The following is a 26,879-nucleotide window of genomic DNA, read 5'->3' on the forward strand; positions in this document are numbered from 1 at the left end:
CAAAATTACGAAATAATTATGACTATATAGCAATATTTTGTTCGTAACCTTGGGCTTGATTCCTAAAGCTCGAGGCTAATAGTATTCAGTTTTCATAAAACGTTCTGGGATTTATGCAATAGGTAAAATTTGGAGGTAAGTATACAGGTATTCATAATAAATAATATACTACGAAAATTTGGTTTATTTTATTAAATGGATAAAACATTTAAATACTAATTTTTTAATTTGTACATTTGATTTCAATTTTTAAATAGAAATATGTGTTAATACACATTCATAATAATTTCCGTTTTCAAAATTGAACTAAAATATTGAATTTGATACAAATGTAATCACTGTCTTTCCTTGGAGTCTATTATAAGGTTACTCTCCCGGGGAACACCTTTGCCGATAACTTTGATTCTGTATGAACAGTGTGGTACGGGAGTATCTATTACTATAGTAGCATCCAGATCACCCTCTCGAAACCTGAAAGCCACAAAATCAAACACAAATACACGGGCTATATTTACAAAAGATATGATAAAAAAAGTTTTCACTTCCAGTAAATCTTCACAAGTATATAATTGTGATTTATCAATACATTATTGTGTTTGGATCACAACAAGCAAACTAGGAATGTACCTAAACAAATATGAATTGCACAATATATTTTTTTAATCAGGAGTAATGTTTTAGTTCTGTAGATAATTAATTGACGATCTACTGGGTAAACATTCATTTACATGCATGGTTATAGGGTATTTCCACTTTTTTTTTTTATTTTGCAAAAAATTAGAGAAAAAATTACGATGGTAACTGTACAGTTTTTGTTTAGTCCATGCGTTAATTTTTCAGAGCGGTTTAAAAACGTATACTTTGAATTGGCGGTTTAAAAACGTATACTTTGAATTGGCGCTAAAACGACCATTTGGATGCCGAATGGGCTTGTGACATCACGCGTTACGAATCCAACTGACCATTCAAACAAATTCATACGAATTTGTATAGCCTACGTGTTGTTTTTGTTGCAATCGGTTGTTTTACACTGTTTTAACTAATTATCGCGCATAAAATGTCTTTAGTTGTAAGATTCAAGTACTGTTTAGTTCCGATATGCACAAACACTGCGGTGAAGACGCCAAATAAAGCTTTTTTGGCTATTCCTAGTACTAATGAAAAAATGCGGAAAAAATTATTGATCGCATTTGAACGTTATGAAACGAGATGTTAAAAAAAACAAACCACTATACTTTTTTTCCGTAGGTCTTGTTCAGTACAAAATACTAAATTTAATGATGTAGACTATAGACTATAAAAATTTAGCATCTGCATGTACTGAAATTAGCACTTAAAAAGCTTGACAGGTACTACAATACTAAAATAGTTTATTCTTTGAACTTTATTGTTTAAATTTGTATTATATTTCTGTACTTATGTTACTAAGTTTAATTTGTACTTGAAAGTAACCTATGACATTGTTTCCGTAATTTTCCCTAGCTGATATATTCATAAATAAATCACATTTAATAAAAAAAAGGCATTAACACGCACTCAAGCAACAAAAAAGTTGTGTCAGAGTCACGTTACTTCCCTTTTGCATTAAATGTACGCGAAACAATATATTTATAGTACATGCAAATAATACAACTATTTAAATGAATACATTCTGGAAGCAAACACTTTATATTTCCTTACCTCGCGGCCTTTACATTTCTATACTCGGAACTCAAAAAAGTGAAAACAAAAAAAAAACAAGGAAAAGACGAAAAAAACAAATAAAAAGCCACAAGCCGCCCGCGTCGGACGATCTCAGTATAGGATTTGAGTGAACGTAGGATCCATAAGTCACACGTGACGTCATCAACCTTTTGGCCAGTTTTGGGCCGTTTTATTTCTATCAAACTTAAAATAGGAAATTATAAATGAAAACATTCGTTTTAGATTTTTATGGTAAAATGCTTGCAATCGTAAAAATATTCTTTAAATACTAAATACATTTAAAATCATATCCCCAGTTTATGAAAATACCCTATTGTTCATTACAATGTTATATAAATGAATTTGCTTTTTATTTCATTGCGTTTTTGATTTATTATGTGTATTATCACTATGTTCTTTCAATCATAATAGAAGATGAAGAAGCAGAGGCAGAACTGTAGCTTGATGGATCGAGGTGTGTAAACAATGTCACGGGCGACCCTACATGAAGCTGTGAAGAGGGTGTAGAGCCGTGAAGGGTGGAGAAGCATTGTCAATGGAATGCAGTGGGAAAGTACCAACGGCCACAACCCTCAGAACTGATGAACGACAGAGAAGAAGATTAAGTACTGCGTTCATTGAAGTATTTTTTACAACATTCATGATCCTCAAAAGCATAAACCGGATCATCTTAGCTTTATAAAACAAATAATTTATTATACTCTGCAAAAAGTAAAGCTATTAAGTGCTCTGTGAACTGCCAAGTTATTTAACCGTTTCCCTAATAATGATGTACTGCAACTCCTATTGCCTTATATTCTATTTGGGAAACCCAACAGTTCTACATACATATCTATAGTAGACCAACAGATATAGTGTATAAACTCAGAACTAACAACAGATTTCCACAAAGAATACGAAGTTAGTAAAGAAAATATATTACATATTAAATAAATACATATAAGTTTATACATATAAAAATGTTATTTTCATGTACTCGTAAATATTTCTCAATAATCAAAGAATTTTTTTAATTTTTTTAAGAACATTAAGTTATTGAAAATTGGGCGGGATTAGAACAAGGATGCTTGAAGAGGGGATAAGGAGGGGAAGGGAGATGTACATATTTATTATTATAATGTCTACCGAGTTACATAATTAATTTTTAGTGTAAATTTTAAATCTGACAGAGTGATGTTTGTGTAATCTATGTCTTTAAATTTTGTATTGTACACTGAAAAAGTGCTACAAATCCTGGCTGGCACATGTATTGTTATTAAACTAAGTAGTTCTGTACAGTCAACTATTCCTGTCATAATTTTGTGAAGCAGTAGTTGGTCCGCACACACTCTGCGGTATTGTGGAGAAGTGATTCCATGGAAGGTGGAGGCAATGAGAGTTGACACATAAATACCGGTTTTGTATTTAAGGTACTTTATAAATTAGTTTTGAATATTTTCTATTCTTGTTGTTGGCATACTGAGAATTCTATATCTGAGATGCATATTACAAATGGCTTCTGACAAAAGTATAATATAATGAAATTAGAGCCTTTGGATTATCAAAGTGTTTACTCATTCAGATGGATAAGAGTCGTGAAAAATATTATACATGGTAAAAAAATATATATACATATTTTAGAATCGATTCACTGTTCATGTTTTAAATGTAATTTCTTTAATACCCTGGCATAAATGTAATAGTAAAGTTAGCTGGACGAGTGCCGCCACACCGTGAGGGTTCCAGCATCATTATGGAAGGATCTACACTCCACGCCCCCAAGGATCTCCAGCCCGCATTTACTGTACATTCCATCTCTTGATCTGCAATGTTCAATAACCATTTACCATTTGTATCGGGTGTAATCTCTACGAGGAAAATTTTCAAAAAGAGGGTGGCTTCTGTGATAACCGCTAAAAAAAGCACTTAAGCGCAGGAATAATTCCTCAATTACTGAGGGGTGGCAAATTGATAGGAAAAATTTTTTTTTACAAAATTCTGGCAAAACAAAACAATGCACCAATATATAGTATGAACAATAATCGACGTCAGGATATTCAGAGGCAGGAAACAACCTTATTTATAACTATAATGGCATTGGAACAATCTTCCTGAGGAAGTTATCAAAGCAATTATAGTAACATAACACAAATTTCTTTCTCAAACCCCATAGATGCACGTGTATTGGTTTCACATGAGATAGATTCCATACTACCTGTGAGGTTTTCAACTTTGAAGTATCGAACGATGGATGACCGAACGGGACAAGGGCCAAAATCAATGTAATTGGGTTCAACACGCAGTTGTGGAAAGATTATGACTATATCCAGTTTTACACTCTGAAATAAATCAAATTTTAATTACTATAAATAAATCAATTACTCTAGTTGAGTGCCAAATAATTCAGGCGTTTGTGTTAGAAGTAACATAATACTGTGTGATAAAGTCAATCCATAAAAATGGATCTCCTCAGAAGAATGCGGGAAAAAAAAAGTAATCGTGGTATTTTTAAAATATTATTTTAAGAATTTATAAATAAAACCCAAACCCCAACTTACTAAAGGAGATAAAATATTATGTAAACAATTGCGATGCTTGCCTAAGACCGATACAGTACCTACATTTTTGAAAAAAATAAATAAAAAGGTGAAACATTATTATTTTAATATTTTTGTAGAAAATGGTCAGAAAAGATTCATATAAAACTCATTTATAGCTAAAGCAAAAAAAACACCTTCTATGAAGACACTTGTTAGTGGGAACATAAAATATTGTTACATTGTTATTGTTAACTGCGGAGACCATACAAACTGTTCTTCTTAATGTGTTACCCTGACCGAAAAATCTAAGATAAAATATCTGGGAATAATAATCGACCAAAATATTAAATGGAAAGAACAAATAGATTCAATGTGCAAAAGACTAAGAAAATTATTCCACATATTTTTAAAGCTTAGAGATATTTTATCGACGGATCAATTGAAGACAGTTTATTATGCTCTAGTACAGTCAATCATTCAATATGCAATAGTTGGATGAGGAAGGGCTTATAACGCTCATCTTAGACCCTTAAAAGTTCTACAGAAAAAATTAATTAAAATAATACTTTATAAACCATCCTTGTTCTCAACTACCGAACTATTCAAAAAATTTAATGTTTTAAGAGTGGAGGATATCTACGGAAAGTGTTGTATGCTCCAGGTGCATAAGGAGAGCCTCCCATCGGACCGTATTACGGGAAGGTTAAGAACAGGATGCCTTGCTCTACAGAGAACTAAAACTACCACAGCCAAAAATCATTATACTTACATAGGACGGAAGCTTTTCAATAATTTACCACAAAATCTACATCAAGAAATAAATTACAGAAAATTTAAGGATAAATTAAAGAAAAGCTTCTCGAAATAATTAACATTAACTATATTTTGAAAATGGAGATGTATGTTTAATATGTGCCTGTGTTTATAAATTTATGAATTTTGTGTTTTTATTTAATATTTTTTTAGTGTTATATTTTCTCAATTTTTAAAAATTGTTTCATTTTTTTTTATTTTATTATTATTTTGTATTGCATTTTTTGTTTCTTTTTTATGTTATTTTGTAAACTTGCCAAACACAAGAGCCAGACTCTTTATTGGCAAGTTCAACCTTACGTGTCCCATTTTTTTTTACTGGATGTATCGTTAATTGTTTATTTATGCTAATAAAGGTTTTTATTTTTTAAAAAATAAAAAAATAATATTATAAGTTATTGTTTTGTGATGAATTACCTGAGTCGGAAGCCTCTTCTGTAATATACAAAGATTATGAGTAGTTTTTAATTCAGTAGATGTGTTATAACATCCTTTCAAGCACATTGATGTTGTCACTGAGCATTCTAAATTTACCTTCAATAATTAAAAAAATTGTGATTCCAAAAAATCTAGTTTTTATATTTACATTAAAAAAACTATAATGAATTTAAAATAATTATAAAAATGAAACAATTTGTCTGAAAACATTCAATAGTACATTGAATGATACTTATATCCAACCTTAAACGATGACTTGGGAGGTATATTAAAACATTCTTCAGAATGTGGCAATATAAAGGGTTGAGGAACAGAGATCACTCCCTTGGCCATCAACTCATATGGATTATAAAGTGTCAATGATTTCTTTAACCTAAAATAAATAGATATGTAAATAGAAAATACAGATTTACAGAAACGTGAATACTAAAGTAAATTCTTAAATACATATTTAGGTTTTCAAAATGCGATAAACGTGTTTTCCACCTCAAATAACCACAACGAGAAGCAAAAATATTAATTGCGTGAGTTTTGAAAACAATTCCATCCTTATAGTCGCAGATGAGAACTTTAGGAAGAAGAAGCTGGGCTGTCAGAAGGCAACTTGAAACTGATGGATTGGATCTGTATAATTCTTCACTAAAATCAGAATAAAAATTACATTATTTTGAAAAGAATTTTCACTTTTACCTTTTAAAAAATAACAGATAATAAAGTACCTCTAAGCATTAAGAATCAATCTTTAAAAAGGCTAAAAGTAATTTGAAAGATAAGCGAGCATGTATATTGTCAGAAATATTAAATCTGTAATTTATGGACAATAATTACTGTCCTTTGTCTTTCGAAACATCGATTAAAACCTAGACCATTATATTTCTAATGTAAATGAAATAAAAAACTACAGTTTATCTCACAAGTTTTTCGTTCTTCCCTGGTGCTATGCACCTATGCCGTTTTATTTAAATGAATGGGCTACTTGATCAAAACTCATACCTTTCATACTCCTGACATTGAATATTTCCAACAAGAAGACGATTAATACAGATCGGATAAGCTTCATTCCCAGAACATTCATCGTCTTCGGCAGATTTTTTTACAGACCGACTTTCTATATCTTTTGTTAGTTTCAATGTTATACCCAGTTTAGCAACTTGCCCAGGATATAAAACCATTAGTCTAGGTGTAACCTGAAATGAAATATTTATAAATATTAGATTTCCATATCCAAAGTATTTTAGTACAGAAAGAAATTCCTCACTCCTTCAGAACTTGATTCTTACTATGATTCGGAACTTGCGGTAAAAAAGTGTTTGAGGATTATATCATTTTAATTTGAAGTAATTAGAATTCAGGGGAAAATGCTGAATAATATTAACTAACAATATACGAGACAAAGTACAATTCAGGGGGCAAAGAAAACAACTAAATATTTATTTACACATTTGCCACATTAAGTTTTTTATAGAAATTGGATTTACATTGAAAATTTAAGTTATAATTTCTTTATTTGCTCACATTAAAGTAATCTTCAGAGCGTTGTCCACAATAGTCGGTTAAGAATAATTGCATCTTCAAATCATCATCTTTGGAACATAAACTAGAAGCATCTTCCATTTCGCTCACTTCATCATTAATGAATAATCTACTATAACCGAAATTTTCATAAGAATTCACAGGTCCTGTGTAAAGCCCGACTTTCTTACGAATTTCCACATGTTTCTCGTCAAAATCTGATGACTCCGAGTTAGAGGGAGACTTGTCTTTTGAACTGACAAAAGATTTATGAGAAACATAGAATTTTTCACAAACTTCAGGATACACCGGCAGATAATCATCTTCCCCATTGGGACAGTGTTCCGAATAATCATTTTCACCTTCTGGATCAACTGATGGATAATGACTTTCACCATCATACCAGATATGTGGAAATTTTGTTGAGCTAGATCTTAAAGAACTTTTAGAGCGTTGATTGAAGCCAGCACTGTCTCGAGCATAGTGATCTAAAAATTCAGGCCAGGAACTCTTGTTCCCGATATCTAATTGGAGACTGAATGGTGGATCAACTCCCAATATTTCTGTATCTGCAATAAAATTATCATTGACAGAAAATTTAAATGCTGTAAGTACAATATGCATAGCCAGAAGTGAGATAAAATAAATTTTAACCTATAACTTAATTATACATTTCCCTAATTATATACAAGAAGATTGTCTAATTATTATTATTTATAAAAAATACATAAACAATTTTAGCAATTTATTTGGAAAAAAAATCTATTCAGTGATTTGACATTCTTTGATTAGTGAGTTCAAACAAAACCCTGGACATGAAAAAAATATCTCTTATGAAGAAACATGAGTAAACAGAACATGATTGAGTTTTCAAATAACCATTTATCACATTAAAATATGGCACACCTTCATTGTTAAACACTTGCCAGCTGACGAGCAAAGGAACGCTGGAAGTATTGCTCACCAAGAGATGTCTAGTCACATTAGAATCTCCCACAATGTGAGGACCGAAGCTCAACTCCTCCGCAATCTTCAACGGATTCTCTGATACTTGCGCCATCACATTAATGGGTAAGACAGCGAGACCTTCTACCTGCAAATATTCATTATATTATTCGTATTAACAATATTTTGGGTAGATGACAAATTCTGGATTTTTCACTGATGGAGCTGACTATCAAAATTATATATATTTTCAACAGAGATGAAGCTGTTGAGAATATGGAAGTCTGGGCATTTACAGAGCTTATGATCCGTCACCGGCTGGGTTAAGTGTTAACATTACATTGATGCCAAAATAAACTATACATAAAAACCTACCTACCTAAATAATATTGTAATTCAAAACCGTCTTTAAATCTTGCAAAAACAGATTTCAATTATACTACTTGACACCGCAAACTTTCAGAATTCTCCATTGAGTTGGTGAAGCATAATTAGAAATCTCACAATTCTTTTTTCAAAGTTTTTCGCAAATATCTCGAGGATATTTCTAAGTTTGCTTGTAATACCCTCATATAGGTATATGGCGAGAGTTAATGATAATATGGGACAAGAACATCCAAGAAAGACTTGACTTAATCAGATAAATCAAATTCTTTCTAGTCATGTCAAAAGTAAACACAAATGAGGACCCTCGTCACAAAGCCAAATATCTAAAAAAAAAAACTAACATGTGTTTTTTGACGGAAATCGATTCTTCTATATGAGATCTATCGATTGGTGGAATAAAATTTTAGCAAAACGATATATGTGCGAAGTTGCGGCGAGACGAATTAGATCGGATTATCATTTAGTTGAGTAATTATACAAAAATACTTCAGAAATAACATACCCACACATAGGATATGTAGGCATATAAAATATAACAAAAAGGCAGTTTATAACGATTTCAAACAAAAGTTAAGTTTTCTATACATTCCTATTACAATATAAGTAGATGTATTGTTTCTGTGAAAATTTGGAATATTTAGATTTTTTAAATGAAAAGTTTCACTTATTCCATATTATTGATTTCAAATATACGAGTTAGGATGTAGAATATCTATAAAACAGTATTTTTGTTTTTGTTAAAATCTTAGTAGTTATTTTTCATATCTTAAAAAATACCTTTAAAAATTTTACTTTTAGTAGATATTTCGCTATGTGAAAACTGTCCTTAATTGGAGTATAACAAGATGAATTCATGTATCAGTTAGACACATATGGCATCCATCCTCTTTGGTGGTAATAAAGACAGTATTAAAAAAAATTACTTCCAATAGCAATATCACAAAGATCCTCTTGGGTATATAAAATTTAGAATAACGAAAAATAGTTAATATTTGGTTTGGTTAAAACCTCCATTAATATAAATACTATTATAAATTATTGTGCGCATCATAAAGGCTTTGTAGATGAACTGATTCATCGGGGCAATTATTTTATGATCAATTTGATAAACTATGCCAGATTAGAATATTCAATGGGTTTTATTTAGACAGATACATTTTTTAGAATATCTAGGGCTTAAAGCCATAAATTAATCGATACGAAATAATTAACACAAAGAAAACTGACCTGAATTTGAACGGAGTCTACGTAAATGCCCCAAGTATTGGCCAACATGTCTATCTGCACTCGCTCCGTACCGTAGGGAGGAAGTTGAGATGAACTGCATGAAGCCAATATTCCGAAACCAGCCAGCTTTGCAGGAATGATCCTAGCTAAGTATTTTTTTAAATAAAAATGAAAAATACTTATACAAAGCAATAAATTCTATATTTGAAGAAATACTTGTGTTCACACTATAAAAAAATTGTTCTTTTCTTTCTATTTTTCTTTATCAGCACATCGAATGAAGGTGATCTTTTATCATTTGCAATATGAATTAAAGATGACAAGACTAACGCTTTGGGTCCCAGTCCTAAAAATCAAATAAAATAATACAATTGACGGTCTCCGTGGCGCAATGAGTAAGACACTTGAATCACACATGGAACGCCCCGGGTCCGATTCCCGGTGAGAACACAAAAACTGAATGTGATTTTTCTAAAGCCCGGGTGTTCTGTGCTGTAATTCACCGCCGAAACTGGGCCTTCTGACCTGTTGTGGAGTAATAAATAGATGATAAGATATTACTACTCAAGGGGGAATCGAAACCTTGTGAAATTGCTGTAGCTATCTTAATTTATCAAACTTATCAACAGCGTTTTGTGAAACATACGAAAAAATAACAGTAATAGAAAATTTATGGTATAAAAAAAATTCAATAGACCTCGAACCCAAAATCCGCATTTTAATGCATCATCAGTTCCATTTCTGCATCTAATGGTGCATAAAGCACCACATAAGTACACCAATGGCAGTGTTTCTTGATTGTTTTTTTTTTAAATAAAGGTAAGATGATCGATCAGTGTTACGCTTGAATTCTTTGAGCTTATATTTTCATCAAATACTTGTTTTATAATTTATCACATTGATAAAAAAAAAAATATCTCTGAATTATTAAGTTTTAACAAATAACTAAAATAAATTGAGTATTTTTTATCAATTGAATGTCTTACCATAGCTTTTGCGGTTGATCTTGGCATCGATACTCTTCACGATATCTTCAGGACTATCTTTGTAAATAGCAGCGTATTTAGTCACACAAATATTGAAGTACGTAGGTATCGGTGTCTTATTTCGCAATAGAATAGTTCGTGACACCACTGAAATAAAATAATATGTCAATAAACACTTATCTGCGAAGAAATATATTTATGGCATTAGTAGCCCAAATTATTGAATAGATAGAATAATTCATTTAAATGTATCAAATTTGAAACAAACATCACCGTATGGCAATATAATAATAGCTGTGAGAGCAACAATGAGGAGGTTCAGTGGTTTTTTTTATTATTTGTTAATAACTATTCAATGAATCCAAAAATGTTTTTTTAATATTTTTTATGTATCGTATTATCAGTGCTATAATTTTTTCTATTTCTGAAATTACTCCTCGTTTGACGTCTCAAGTTCTCTTCCACTTCTTCTCGGTCAGCTCTGCTAATTGGTGTAACTCTCTTATCGGTTAATTCACATGAACTAGCGACGTCGTTCAAAGTAGTTTTTATTAAAATATTTTATTCGTACATTTTCAAGAATCTTTGCCTTGCAATTTAATGGTCTAATTTTATTTATTTTAACTAACAAAACATTTTTTTAATCTAATTTCCCGCAAGGCTGGACTCCCTCATTCTAAAAGTAAATTGATTGTGATATGAAATTTTGTGAGGTTCATCTCCATGACTCAGCCTGTTCTAAGATGGAGATATTTCAGAATGAATTCCATGTACCTAGTTTTATTTGAATACTGAAAAACAGTTGAGAAAGCTAAAACTATATAATTCTAAACAAATAACCTACAGACTATAGATTATACCTAAGAGTAATAACACGCTACTGGCTCAAGTCACCCATACAGAGAAAAACAATTGTATGATTATTAACTACAAAGTTAGCTACAAATTACACCAATACAACGGGCTGTTGGTATTCGTGTCGAGAATAGGGAAATATCACATACTACGAATATCAATAAAAATATATGAAATGGATTTGGAAAACTAAATTATATTTATAAAATCACTATGGATATTGTGGAGAAATTTTTTCATACATAATTTTAAAATGGAAATTCTTAAAATATGTGTCCCTAGAAAAACGCGACATGTTTGGCATCGATAATTGTGACGTCAAGATTCATGAAAATTAACAGTTACAAACAAAGTTCAAAATTAACATGAGTCATGATGTGTTAGGGGCATGGCCAATGCAATGACCGTCTTTGCATATTCATATACCCATATTACTTTAAAGTTGTAATAAAAAAAAAACATGATTTTCCCAAGCGTAAACTGAAACCGTCCATTAAACATTTGTTGTTAAACTAAAAACAAAAACAAAATTTGGAATGCTTTTCTATGCAATAGAGCAAACGAGCTTCTGTAGGATTACTACTCTGAGGATTATACCTTTATTCAGGGGAAATTGTATAATTTCAATTTTGGGTATGAAGAGTACTACTGGCAAAAAACATTCCCTCCCTAAATATGGAACAAGTTTATCAGTAACATTTAGTGAAGCTTCGCCACCGGCACCTTAAAGAAAAATCAGCAATATTTAGAATCAGATTAAAAAAAGATGAAGGTTTACTAATTTTAGTTTAATTTAGCCATCATCTGAACTGAACCAAAATAACGGACATCAAAATATTGGCAATAAGTACATTAAATACACGGCATAACAAACTAGAAAAGCATTATCATAATCTGACAGGCTGCAAAATCTAACATACTTTCTCTCTGTACTTCTGAATTCAAATCTGCGAGGTAATCTTCGTCGTAAGATAAATAATCACTTCTACTCTTGAACGAATACTCTATATTGCTGGAACTCAAATCCATATATAATGAGTAAAGGTTTGGATCATCAGAGTCCGAAAACTACAATATAAAAAACATTCAACTTAAAAATAAGAAAAATGTATTTAATACCTGTAGCAATTTGTGATTGAATATTATTTAAAAATAAATTCACATATTATTTTTCAATATATTAAAATGTAGTATGTACTATGTATTTTATGTAGTATAATGTATGTACTGTACATGTATCAGAATATTCTCGTTCAGTCCCTAATAAAATCAAGATGAAAGATTTCTCGAATCAATTCATTTTTACATTTGTTTTTCATAATATGTGGCAGTCATCTGAAGCGTAAAACTGGTATTGTATGGGTCAGAAAATGGTACAAGATCTAGTGCAAGATTTGACAAAATTAATATTGTGTCGTGTAATACACAAATTGGTTGAAATCCATGGTCAATATCAGAAAAATTAGAACGTGTTTTATTTTTCATAAGATATTTGAACCAAGATCCCACACCTGCGACACTGTTAACTATCAACTTCAACTGTCAACCCGTATTTGTTGTGGCTTGTGTCACTTTATTTATTCTCAGTCTTATTTCTTTCACTGCACTTTTCCACTTTCGCTTGCCATCTTTTCTGGAAATACTGATTTTCACAGTAATCCCCGTTATTTTAGAAACCTGATGTGAATTTTAATAACAGAATAATACATCGTTAGTTGTCAGCAGTCGCGTCATCACAAGATGTGAAACTGCCCACTATGTGTCATGGCACCAAAAACATCTACATACCGCGCATGCTCATGCGCAATTTTCCAGAATCTGCAAAGTGTAAAACAGCAAATGAAATGGCCCAAAATTTGGCACAAGAATTATTGAACACGAAACTGCGCAAGATCTTGTACTATTTTCTAACCAATGAAATTAGAGCTAGGGATTAATTATGAAAATTATTTTTAATTATTAGCATTATTTTAGTACAGAAGAATAATGATATTTGCATAATTAAAATTCACTTACCTCATCATCACGTTCAAAATAATCCATTTTTTTCGACCACGACATCCAATCTGGTGCAAAATCATAACTATCATCGACCCCATCTTGAATTTTAAATTCGATGTACAGATTTTCGACATAGCAGGTCAGAGCCAGAGATATGAACTGCTCCATTTCTCCGACGGTACAAGGAATTACATAATCTTGAATCAAAGCCCTGTATTTTGGAAGAATGTGAATATGTATTTCGTGGCAAGAATGCCCCATTATATTTCCACGGATGGGAGCTATATATATGAATATTTTTTCGCTGTCGTCACCTAAAAATATCACAAATAATATTTTGCACACATTTTCAAGAAAAAATATTTAGTTTCTTGTCACATCATGTAATAAATTATTAAGGTAACTTTAATCGGCACTAAACAATTTAGTGCCCTATGCTGCCAATAATCAAATATATATTAACAAATATATTTCATCCCTATTGATTCACACACAAATCAACAAATGGTAGTAGTAATTTTATGAAACTCACATGTTGTGGAATTTTTCAAGGCAATATTAAAATAAACAGGCTTCGTAAATTAAATAAATATAAGGTTTCAAACATACATAGGTAGAATTACAATATTTGAGTTCGTCCAAATTTTCATAGACAAAAGACTGGATTTCACCCCCTCGGGGGTCATTAAGATTAACAAATTACAACAGGGATGGAGAATACCTTAAATAAGGGAATATGGAAGTCAGTGTAAAGTGGCCACTTAAACCAGCCAATGACAGGTCATAAGCCCTGTAAATGCCTTGACTTCCATATTCCCTTGTTTAAGGTATTCTCCATCCCTGTCATAGGTAGAATGTTTAATATTACAAAGTGTGTAAAGTAACATCTTCATGAGCCTCGTACAGGCATCCTTTAAAATAATTTTAAAGGGCAGTAATAAGCGTAAAATTAATTTTAAGCAATGTTTATGAATGCTCCATTTTTTGGGCGTGTAGCAAAGATCTTTCACAAAACTCATTCCTAAATTATGGTCACCTTGCCGTTTCGTGATTTTCATTGTGGTGACATGACGTTTCGGAACACCTTGCGAATTGAAACCACATAATTAATAAGTACAATATGAAGTGAAAAAGTAAGATTGACAGACATCTCAAGAGAGACAAAGGAATTATTAGGGAATATGTATGTCTCGCGGTCAAATAGTCAACACTTTGCCTACCAGCAAGGTCTCGGGTTCAATTCCTGACACGATTGACATGAAATATTTATATTAAAAGGTATTTTACGCTAGAATATTTTATAATCCCTGGACTGGCCACCTGAAGAGTAAAACTGATCAAGATACGCTGCAGTTGGTGTATCAAAGCCGTGTTTTATGCACAATTAGGTGCGGAGAGAGAATAATTAAAATGAATGGATTAAATTAATGTCAAAGTCATTACAAGACCTAAGACCTATCATTGGCTGGTTTATGTGATCACATTACACTCTGTTAACATTCACCATTCTACCTATCTTTGAAAATGCATATGTCTTTAATTCTTCAACATATATGGAAACATTAGTTTCCTTAGTGGATAACTAGCTTACTAGCTAAGGATCCTTGGATCTAAATATGGAAATTACATACCAATAGGTTCACCCCATTTATACTCCATAGCTACTGGGGTGGTGTTTCTTAGTATAACAGTAACAACCTCTCGAACACCAGAGTACAGGACATCGGGAGTAGAGAGATTCACCAGTGGAGCCAGATAAGGAGGAGACCCGAGGACATCTGATCTTTCTAAATACTCCATACGTGTATTCCGCGTGGGGACAAGGGGCTCCTTGGGTTCTGCTATATCCACATGGAGAAATACGGGCTTCTGTAATAAGCCATTGTTGATATCCAAACTGGAATAAAAACAAATAAGCAGTAAAAAAAGGCCATAAGTTTTTACAGAACAGAGAGTATGATGGCTATTTTCGGGTAAAAATCTTGAAAAAGACAATTGAGTTGAGATAAGTCTGCCTCATAGTGTAGTGTTTGGCACGTTTGACTACAATGTTTGAGGTCCCAGGTTTGATTCCTGGCAGATTCGACATGACATACTTGTTTTAATGGTGGTTAACTGCAAAATTTCACTGTCCCTATACTGGGACCTGATGCATATGACATAGATCGAGGACAGTCGAGGAAGACTTTTTAAGAGAAAAATTAAGAGGAGAAAATACCTTTTTTTCCCAATTTAAAATATAAAACAAAGAACAAAATATTTATTTATTTATTTAATTTTACAATACGCCCAAGGGGCATTTACAAAAAAATATACAGGTAAGTACAAACATAGTGCGTAAAAATTTAAAAGATAAACAATGCTTTTTTGTATACATTTAGAAACAATAAGAAGCATACTGCCATGCAAAATAAAAAGTGAAACTTTGCATAGTAAAAAGGAAAAAAAAAAAAAATGGATATAATAAAAGTAATTGAATTAAAAAGCAAATTGTAAATAACTTGTAAAGAATTCAAACAAAAAAATAAATACATTTTCATATACTTATAAGTATAAAAAAAATGGTATCAACAAATTATTGTTAAAAACAAATAATGAAAATTAGTTAATAGTAAGTATATATGTGAAAATAATATAATATACGGTACACAAAAATATTTGATAAATTAATATCAGAAAGAGATCAGATAATAATAATACACATCAAAAACAGAGAAAGAATTGTATGAAAAAGAAAGTTTTATTACGACATTAATAATTTGTTTCAAACAGTGCATTTAAGAACGTTTTAAAATTGATAATTGTCGTATTAAAAATGTCTATTTCACAAGTAAATTTGTTGGCTAAGGAATGTAAACGCGGAATCGGAGAGTGTCGTGCATAGTTAGTACTCACGTATGTACTCGTAGTTGCAAACAACTCCGTACTTCTAGTGACTCGATTAGGTATTTAAAAATATGTTTCCAAATACATTTGAACTTACATTATAGTTTCATCCCAACTAAAGGCAGATATCACAGTGAATGTGAAAATGCATACGGCCTCATTATTTGCACCTATGGTCAATTTTTCCGGAGTGATTCCAACAAGTATTTTTTCCTGAGAAATACATTCTCTGATCCAAAATAAATCCACACTGTCATCGCTCAAGTTTTGCACTGTTACACTTCTCTCCACTACTGATGGAGTTCGACTGGAAAATTAATTTTCCTAGATTTCATTAATCAGTTAAGACTGACTATAGTGAGAAAACTACGCTATCCCAGTTAGACTGACTTTAGTTTGTAAACTATGCTATCATAGTTAGTCAGACTGACTATAGAGAGATAACTATGTTATCCTAGTTAGTCACACTGACTTTAGTGAAAATATGATGTTTTTATATGAAAGGACCATTCTAGAGATAATATTTTGTCGTATGCTACCTTTTCATAGATGGAAAAACATACAATATTACTGAAATATGTAGTTAAGTGAAATCATCATCAGGCATTTAGAAAAACATCTTTTCTCAGAAGAATTCCGTTTCAGCTTTATACCGTGCTAAAACATGATTAACATTGTAAATAATAGCTTGAATCACCATTTTCTGGCTGATGTGAGAGTTTCAAAACAAACAAAAAAATATTTCAACTGTACAAACCAATGATATTGTAATTTATGAACAATAACTACTCGAATCATTCTATGGTGAACATCTCAAATGTACTCCAGACAGACACGCCCGCCGCATTGAGTGGAAAATCACTTTACATTTACATTTTTTTTTGCACCACAACAGGCCAGGAGGCCTAATTACAGTGGTGAATTACATCACAGAGCACCCAGGCTTGAGAAAAATCACATTTTAATTTTTGTGTTCTCACCGGGAATCGAACCCGGAACCTCCCGTGCGTGAGTCAAGCGTCTTGACCACTACACTACGGAGGCCGCCAACTTGATTAGTATCGTAGTTCTGTCATAACATTTCCCTACTGTGCTTGCAAACATTTAGTTATTGTTTTTTATTAAATTAAAACTAAGAACGCCAAGCAGTTAAAACGCTATTAACACGTTTTTTTCACTCTTGAGATTTTTTTTCTAAAACCAGCGTATTCAGTGCGCGCACTCCTGATGATATCAGAATAAGACTTTTTTATTATTTTTAATTTCCATCTTTAAAAAAATATTGATATACATATTTGAATGTCTAATATTATCTAAATTCGTTGGAACAGAGAGGGAAAACATTTTTGATGGGGGAATATGGAAGTCTAGACATTTACAGGGCTTACGAGCTGTCATTGGCTGGTTTAAGCGGCCACTTTACACATTGTGTAACATTTACCATTCTGCCCATGCTTAAATATCCACATATCCTCAACTCTTAAATCTGTTGACTTTTGTGAAGTAAACGAGCTGAAACTTTTATCATGCGGGTGAGATTCATCCGGCTGAACCGATTCACTTATTAGACAATGCCTGAAAACAATTTTTCTCTGTTGCAACAAATTTACATCTAAATAACTCCCTAGGGAGGAAATACAGCATGTCTACAAACATTTGGGCATACACAAAACATTATTGTTTAATATCATATTTATTTGTGTGGGTTTTTATGTTAATTATTTTTTAATATTTTTTTTTTTTAATTACAGGAACATGTGAACAAAGATAAAAAAAAAGTTTACTGAGTAGTCCTCAAAACGGGTTATCCTAGTGAGAAGAACTTAACTTACTCTTAAATCAAGTGTTATAGTGAAATTGCACACATTAAAAAGGGTAAAGGATCGATTAAATATTGAAATTGAAATAATCATTTTGAAAAATATATTATTTTACATACCATGCTATAGGCTCACTAAGTAAATGAATAACACATGGGTTTATGAATACAACTGGATTTTTTACTTCCAACCACACTTCGATTTCATATGCCAACACATCATACATCTGAAATCAATAATACAATAAATCTGAATTGGCTGGGAAGATAATTGGGGACTCTTAAAATAACAATGAAATGATTTTTTATTAGAATAACATTGGGAGTAATGTGGTAGTAACCTGTGACTATTACACAGAAAAGAAAACTTAACAAGACATTGGTCACAAATCTTAACAGAATTTTAAGCAAAAAATCTTGTAACTAATTAGAATTTTTATGTAAATTTTTTTGTTTTTAAAAAATATATTTTTAATTGTTTAAATCCATTACATAAACATCTAGTCTGTTTAGCAAAGTCATCGTATTGCGCTTTTTAATGTGGATTTTAAATTTGTCTCCAATATAAGTTTTCAAGTAGTCGGGTAAGTCATTGTGGTGAAGTCCATTGTATAGTATTTTCGACTGTCCTGCATTTTGAATATGGTAATGTATTTATTGTATGTTATAGTTTTTGTGTATGTTGGCATTTTTGGTTACTTTTATGTCATTGTCTTGTATGTTTCATAATGTCAAATGCGATTTTGAGTACAATTTTCGCCGTCTCATATTTCGTCAAGTTTTAAAAATTATTCTATGCGTGTGCACAACAAGCGTTTATTATGCGTACAATAGTTAAGTGCGTACATAAAAAAAATTGGAATCAGAAATTCAATTGATTCTTATCAGAATCTGTCTTAAAAATGAAAAAGTAATTTTTAAAAATATAGTAATATTAGTACAGTATTTTATCATCATTCCCTTTCCGCACCTAATGGTGCATAGGGCACTGCATTGGTACACCAATCGCAGCGTATCGTGATCATTTTTGTTACATGAAGGTAAGATGATCAGTCTTATGCTTCACGTACCAGTCCAGGCACTATGAAATATTCTGGTGTGAAAACTCCCTTTTTAATAAATATTTCATTTCAACCATGTTTGAATCGAACCCGAGACCTCTCGCATGGTGGGCAAACGCGCTGACTATTACACCACGAGGCCGACAAGTATTTTATGCAAATCATAATTATTTCCCTGGCTGCACCCACAAGGGCACCGCATTAAGAAAACCAAAAGCAGAATATCTGAATAACAAAAGGAGGGTAAGGTGATATGACTTATGCAACTGGTACCAGACCGGCGGTCTGATTGAAGTCCGTGCTATCTTCCAACGTAAACTATCCGTATTCTGTTCACAAACAAACACAAGCTCGTGTTAAATTATCGCAAACTTAGAATCAGACTGCACTGGGACATTCAAAATTGCAGCAAAAAAAACATCATTATTACTTCCGTATCCAAACCAAGTGGTGCATAGGGCACAGTGGCGAACGTGACTTTTTTTATAGGTAAGCTTTAATTTTTTTCATAATTTGTACCTGCATGTACATACATACATGTAAGTAATCTCGCAAATGAGTGGAGGCGTATAAAAAAAAAGTATATACAGGTACACGGATTCTTTTTCTATGGTTTTGTGTAAAAACAACTTCATCTCTCCAGCTCCAGTTTCACCTGCTGGCAACAGAAGACGCAATACCTACTTATTTTCAATCAAAATAATTTTAACCAATAACCCAACAAACAAACAACAATTAATAACTTTGCGTAATATGAAGGTATATTCTCCATTATTTTAAGACAGTACATGTATGCAAAAGTTTAAAAAAATAAAATATGTTAAAAAATAAGGATAATAAAATAAGTATATTCATAATTCCTTTTTGTTTGGCACTGATTAAAAACACCGTATATTTGTTTGTAATTTACATTTTATACTGCAAATATTTAGGTACTAATATAAAAGAAAGTAAACATTTTATTGTAAGACGTCACTCCCATTATGCACACAATTTTTTTTTTTTCTTTTACGATATATATTTTTTTTCTGAAAAATTAAAAAAAAAACAATAAGATTAGATTTAAATTTATTTATTAATGCCAAAATACATAATTTTAACTTTATATATTACATTACATAACATAACATAACAATAACATTCTTTAGAAATATTCGCAATAATATTGCAACAAAAATGTCACATGACCGTCGTGACCGCCGCGCTGCGCCCTTAGAGTATATATAAATATACTCTAAGGCTGCGCCGCACCGGCCGTCAACTTCATTTACTTCTAAAATGAGAATGAATAATGCAAGAAATTGACGACACCGAGCGAGGCGCCACTAGCTAAAACGCGCGGACTAAAAAACTGGCGTCATATGTCAACAGAATACTATCAAACGAAAATGGTCTTTAAGAAATAACGCTCGAAATGCTACTCTCCAAATAGAGAAGCTTGAAATAATATCTGTAATCTGCAAGTGAACAAGGAAAATATACGCACTGGGTTTTTGAATGTTAAAATACAGTATACATTTTGTATTGAAAAATAAGCTGCAATAATCGGAACCGGGCAATGCGCTGGGTGCGCATTTAGCAGCTTATATTTATTTTTTGAGGAAGATATAAACAGTGACGTTAATTTATAATAAATATCGATTATTTTATTTATTCTCCTATAATTAAAATTACTATAAAACATTATTATTGGTAGTGAAATATAATGGTAAACTGCGAATAATCGATTATATGGACGGTTCGCCCCTGATAGGGCATTGTATTGATACACCAAGTGCAGAGTGTCTCGATCATCGATTACCCGGAGGTAAGGTGATCGGTCTTAGACTTGAGGTGCCAGTCCAGGGCAGAGTAAAACTACCGTTTAAATCAGTGTTTCATGGTAAAATTAACAGGAATCAAACCCGAAACCTCACGCATGGTAGGAAAGTGCACTAATCACTAGACAGCAGCTCCTTGGCCTACTTTAAAATAAAGCTGTTGTAATAAATTATATTCAACAACAATAAGTAGCACAGAATTATATGAGTATGTCATTAAAAATGTTTATGTTCTTTAAGTTTTATTACATAAGTTGTTTTTTTATTATTTTCTTATTTTAAAAAATATATTTATAAATGTACTTGTTAATATTATGTATCTTTTTTGGGTGATACCGTGTATGTTGGATTTGATCCGACGTTTCGGCTACCATTGCAGGAGCCATCTTCAGGGAAAACTGTTTTCACATCCATTATAAACAGTTTTCTCTGAAGATGGCTCCTGCAATGGTAGCGGAAACGTCGGATCAAATCCAACATACACGGTATCACCCAAAAAAGATACATAATATTGATAACAGTGACCGTGAAAACCTTCGCACCTATTTAATGTACTTGTTGTTTGTTTATGAAGTTAAAGAGCTGAAACCTTTATTTATGCGGGTGAGATTCATAATAATTTAATTAGATGAATCTCACCCGCATAAATAAAGGTTTCAGCTCTTTAACTTCACAAACATCAACAGATGAAAGAATTGAAGGAATACAGATGTTTGAATATGGGCAGAATGGTGAATTTTACACAGTGTGTAGAGTGGCCACTTAAACCAGCCATTGACAGGTCATAAGCCCTGTAGATGCCTAGACTTCTATATTACTTTCTCTTAAATGTTCTTCACCTCTGTTGTAATATGTTAATTTAAGTTCCAATTTACCCTCATCTTATATATGAATTATATGTAAAAACTGTTTGTTTTTTTCCCAAATAAATAAAGGATAAAAATGCTTACAATTTGTTATATCTTAATTTTAAGATGTATTTTTCTAAAGTGTATTTTTGTAATTATATTTTTATGTAAATAATATATGTATGGAAAAAAAAAAAATTAAAAATAAAAATATTTCATTCTAATATAAATTTAAAGGAGTAAATAAAAAAATAGACTAACTTCAGAAACAAAAGAAGATTCGAGATCTTGAATAGAGTATTTTGTAGTTATTAACCGTTTCATTTTAAAATCATCTGGGATGCTTGCTTCAGGGACATCCATTATAATCAATCTAAAATGTAAATTGAAAATAATATTAAAACAATCAAAAATTGACAATATTTTCAGCATATTCAAATGTTTGTAGACGAAGACTGGACATCCATATCATTTATGATATTTTGTAACCTTTGGAAATATAGTACTATGGGACTCGCAAGGAAATCAATGCCCAAAGTTACCTGACCTACTATTGTCTTAAGGACAATGCAGAAAATGAATCGTGCATTTTTTGTATGTAAAAAACAATATATACAATGTACTGATTACCTAGAATTGATGTCAAATTGCTGACAGCAAGGGAAATAAAGGATGATCTCAGTTCCCCATTCGGAAGTAAAGATAATTCTATGGACAACTACTGTAAAAGCAGTAGCACCTTTAGGTACCATCAGTCAGTAGTTCAGTGAAGTTCAGCTCAGACATGAAGTAGATTAGATTATAACATTTCTTAATTTCCTAAATTCATTACGTAAAGAAATAAAATTTACTTTAGAAATGGAAAAAGATAAAACATTAAACTTTCTTGACTTTCTAACAAAAAAAAAATGTATATCTACCGTAAACCAACATATACAGACACAATTATTCATAATTCCTCAAATCATCCAATTGCCCATAAAAATTCCCCATTCCATTCAATGATACATAGGTTAATTAAAGTTCCACTAGATGATACTAATTTTAAAAAATAACTTAATACAATAAAACAGATAGCTAATAATAATGGATATAATGAGAACTTAGATCTAAATCACTTTTTTTTATATGTTTTTTAATGACTGGGAAGCAAAAATTATTTGATATTTTACTTATCGTCTGACTAACTAGCAAAACTCCAATCTCTAAAAATAAAACAAATTATACTGTTTTTTCACCCTCTTTCTTTTTAATTTCTCTTGCATTTCTAGGTTTAAATAAAATATTTTAACTTAATTATTGCTCCCTGGCGTTTATTTCTTTTCAATTGTTTAAATTTATCATTATTATAAGATTATGTTTGTTATTTTTTTGTTATAAATTTTCAAGTTATTAAGTTTTATCTTCCTTTACATATTTTACTGTAAGTTTCTCTTTTCTGTTAAATGGACGCTATCAGGTTTTGGTGGGTTTTTTCTGTTAGTGCCTATTTCAATTTATGTTGAAATTTTGTTAGTTTAGTTATATATTACAATTATTATTTTATGTTATTCTTTTACATATATTTTTGTTGTCTATTGTTTGTATCTATATTGTTTTTCCTTTCTGTTTGCGTTGTTCTTATGTTTATTGTAAATTAATGTAACTTGTTTTTGGCCGAAAAAAAAAACATGCATTCATCAAGTAAAATAATTTGTTAATTGCCATTTATTGAGCATAACGTACCCTAAAACAGCGCTGTATTTCCCAGGCTCAAAATTTTCCGAGAACACATCCAAATCAATAGGGAAAGACGTGTCTTCCTCCAGCAAACCTCCATCTGGAGACATGTGACAAAGTCCTCCACAACAATTAGAACAGAATCCTCCACATCTTTCGTAGCAATACCCGGTCTGTTTGAGCGGCCATAGAGCTCTCTCAGTGCCATTGGATTGACGCCAAACCCACCTTATTTTAAATGGAATTTCACTGTAAAATTTACACAAAATAAGCCAACCATCCAAAAATATAAAACAAATCTGAACATTCGATTTTTTAAACTGAAGTTCATTTGTTTAACAAACAAAATAAGTTTGAAATAAGAACTTTTAACATGTATACCAGTAAGTACGTAATGATTATATTTTGGTTCCAAAATGCAATAAGTACCTGCTTAGATAATCATACACAGACCTGCGATAGTAAATATATTATCTTGTAAAAATTACAGACTGCAGTTGTAAAATGTTGTATTTAATTAAAAATAATATGAGGCAGAGCAAAAAGTGAATTTTATTAGTTTACCTTAAATTTTTTATTGTAAATTTAAGATTACAATTCGTTTTAGGGAAAATAGTTCCAAGGTTCAAAAAATGTTCGCATAAACTATCGCCATCAATGTCGATATCGAATATTTTACCTGGAAGCTAAAAAATATTATCATTTTGAAAAAAGTTCATAAATTTTGACGAAAACTGATTTAAAATCAAAATAATTCATGCATGTTCATCATGTAAAAAGAAAACAAAAAATGAAATAGAACAATAAGGTTATTTAAATCAATCTAAATACATCGTAAATATTCTTCGAGAGCACAGTTTGAAAATGTACAACTCGAAATTCGAATGATTTGAATTTGACACTTCGTGATCTAAACTAAAACAAAAAACAACAATAAACAGTAAGTGAAATAAAAATTAGAGTCTATGGTCACATTTTTTTTTAGTGAGGAGCTCAAATTTGACATGAATTTTTTTATGTAGAAAGTTAACTTGATGTCATTTATGTTACTTACATTAATTTTGAGCGGTTTCTTGGGAAACTGGATAGCATCAGCAATTAAGTGAACAAATCGCACTATTCCATTTGTGCAAACAATAGCTAATCTTTCCACGTGAAGGCCGAAAGAAGAACATCCCATCGATGTGTTATGAGGGTGTTCTGCGCCAAAGTTACATATGGGGTAACTTTTACATTGGGAGCATAATGTACAGCCCTTGCATGCAAGGCCACTCTGGCAACTTGTACAATTACATTGAGGTTTGAATTGAAGATTTAATTTGATAGTACCACTTTTATCAAGAGAAAAATATATCGGTCTTATCGTGAAAGGAGGTGTCACTAATTCATTGCACATATTTATATCCTGAAAATTTATTAACGTAGAATTCAGCTGTTTTAAAATATTATATTGGATTTCTTGGAAAGTTGTTGTTTCGTGAATAAATTAAAGCGCATATTTGAAATAATAAAAAAATATTGATATTGCCTCGATATTGGCGTATAATTACATATGGGTATATGAAAAAATGTAACGCGAAAAAGTTGTTTTGATTATATTTACACATGCCTAATAACTTATTACGATTTTTTTTCTTAATATTGCATTTCGGAACAAAGCTTATAAAATTGGGTCAAAATACGTAATTTTGCTAATAAAATTATTTTAATCGAGAAAATATTTCCTTCTTTATTATTAATAAATATAATATAACTACAAATAAAACCTGGAAATTGCATCTTATCCACGTTTCTTCTAAAACTATGAAGAAATTAGCTCCACCACCCTGATTGTGCAATATTAAATCTCTTGTGCCCGTTCCGTTTATTAGTGATGCCCCTAAATCAATCACATCGACTTGTTCTTCATCAAAACCTGATTTCCAAGTTAATCGAGATGGAATTCTGTCTAAGGGTCCACCGATAATGTAACCTAAAAATATTTTTAAAAATGCCCATGAATACTCAAAAATTAAAACACATTTAAAGTTTTTTTTTTGTCTCGAGTTTTCAGAATTTTCACAATAAAAAGCATAAAATATTCACAAAATGTACAAACCATCTACAATCGGTGGGTCTTTTGATGCAGATATACGAATAACAATGTGTTCACCACCTTGAATTTCTAATTTCATCTCGGTTTTGACACTGTGTTCATTTTTAGGGCTAAATGTGACCAATAAATTTAATGAGTTTCCTGGCGCGGCTGCCCATGCTGCGTTTTGAAGAAGACAATTGCATTTCTTTTTAAACTTGTTTTCAGTTTGAAATATCTTAACATTTTCAAGATTTTGAATAATCGAAACCACAAAACTTTTGGATGATGGTAGAAACACTGTAATTCTTCCGATTTTATCGGAAACATTTGTTACTTTTATGGTTTTCTAAAATACAAATTATCACAAATATATTTGAAATGATTGACAAAGATAAGATAACTTAAAATCATTATTTTGTAATTGTTATCAATAAATAATTCAATCCATTTCAAATAAACTATAGTTTTGTATTGTCATTAAAAGAAAAGGAAAACATCAAATACAAATATCTCCACATAGTGGTGACGTTAAAAACATAATTATCAGTAAAATCTTGGATTGATAATACGCCACCAATGGAGTCGCCCATACGAAAAAAACTATCATGTGGTTACAAACAACGAAGCTAGATACAGTTTACAACAATACAATGGACCGTAGATACTCAGCTCGAGAATTGCAACCGCAAACCAAAAGTGCCCGTTACACGTTTGCTGTTATACCGTAAACCAAACCAAAAATTTGAAACGCTTTTTTTCTATGCAATGAAGCAAAGAGGTTTTTCTTTAAACGGTACCTAATGATTACTCTGACAGTAAAACACAAATTATCCACAGGTACTAAAAAAAGAATTGCATTTTGAAGGCACATACACATCATTACAAAAAGTAGGTAATTTATTTTCTTACTTTATATATGTGTCCTTTTTTATAATTTTGAAAATATACATGTTCCGGTTCAAATACGAAAATATTTTTGTTTTTCAGTTTTGATATAATGTTACTTTTGTCATTTTTTATTTTAAATTTCCTTGGTGTCTTTGCACTATAAAAACATGGTTTTTAATTAGAGTTATAGCTACTTTGAGTAAAATTATAAATAAAAATAAACAATATCTTATTAGGAATAATATTTTGTTGCTCATTGTTTTTACATTTTGCTTGAATCAATACTGGATTTTGACAAAAAAGGAGCATCACTGCATGGTGCACTATCCAAAAATATTTTATGATATTTATTAGTTAGACATTCAGTTTTCTCG

At 31.2% G+C, this 26,879-nt stretch overlaps 1 protein-coding gene across 5 annotated transcripts; it reads right to left on the minus strand.

Annotated features, from left to right (window-relative positions):
- Positions 1-123: 123 nt before the first annotated feature.
- LOC148273115 (uncharacterized) lies at positions 124-26,879 on the minus strand. 5 transcript variants are annotated; one of them, XM_088239118.1, is made up of 25 exons: positions 26,772-26,879; positions 26,527-26,662; positions 25,639-25,963; positions 25,307-25,512; positions 24,595-24,945; positions 24,105-24,226; positions 23,547-23,789; positions 22,083-22,194; positions 18,213-18,319; positions 16,371-16,580; positions 15,019-15,284; positions 13,403-13,701; positions 12,307-12,454; positions 11,984-12,109; positions 10,532-10,678; positions 9,546-9,691; positions 7,893-8,079; positions 6,990-7,555; positions 6,468-6,661; positions 5,961-6,113; positions 5,718-5,847; positions 5,454-5,570; positions 3,899-4,022; positions 3,368-3,506; positions 126-471 (listed from the first exon to the last, which is right to left on the minus strand). In XM_088239118.1, the coding sequence occupies exons 3-25, from the start codon at positions 25,712-25,714 to the stop codon at positions 336-338; spliced, it is 4,305 nt and encodes a 1,434-aa protein (XP_088095244.1). In that variant the 5' UTR covers positions 25,715-25,963; positions 26,527-26,662; positions 26,772-26,879; the 3' UTR covers positions 126-335. The 5 variants fall into 5 exon arrangements, with proteins under 5 accessions (XP_088095248.1, XP_088095247.1, XP_088095244.1 ...); XM_088239121.1 differs by lacking the exon at positions 11,984-12,109 and having other exon boundaries at positions 125-471; XM_088239119.1 differs by lacking the exon at positions 26,772-26,879 and having other exon boundaries at positions 26,527-26,727.

This window comes from Micrasema longulum, unplaced genomic scaffold (assembly GCF_059751315.1).
Source record: "Micrasema longulum isolate JH-2025_06_02 unplaced genomic scaffold, ASM5975131v1 h1tg002069l, whole genome shotgun sequence".
Classification (NCBI taxonomy): domain Eukaryota; kingdom Metazoa; phylum Arthropoda; class Insecta; order Trichoptera; family Brachycentridae; genus Micrasema; species Micrasema longulum.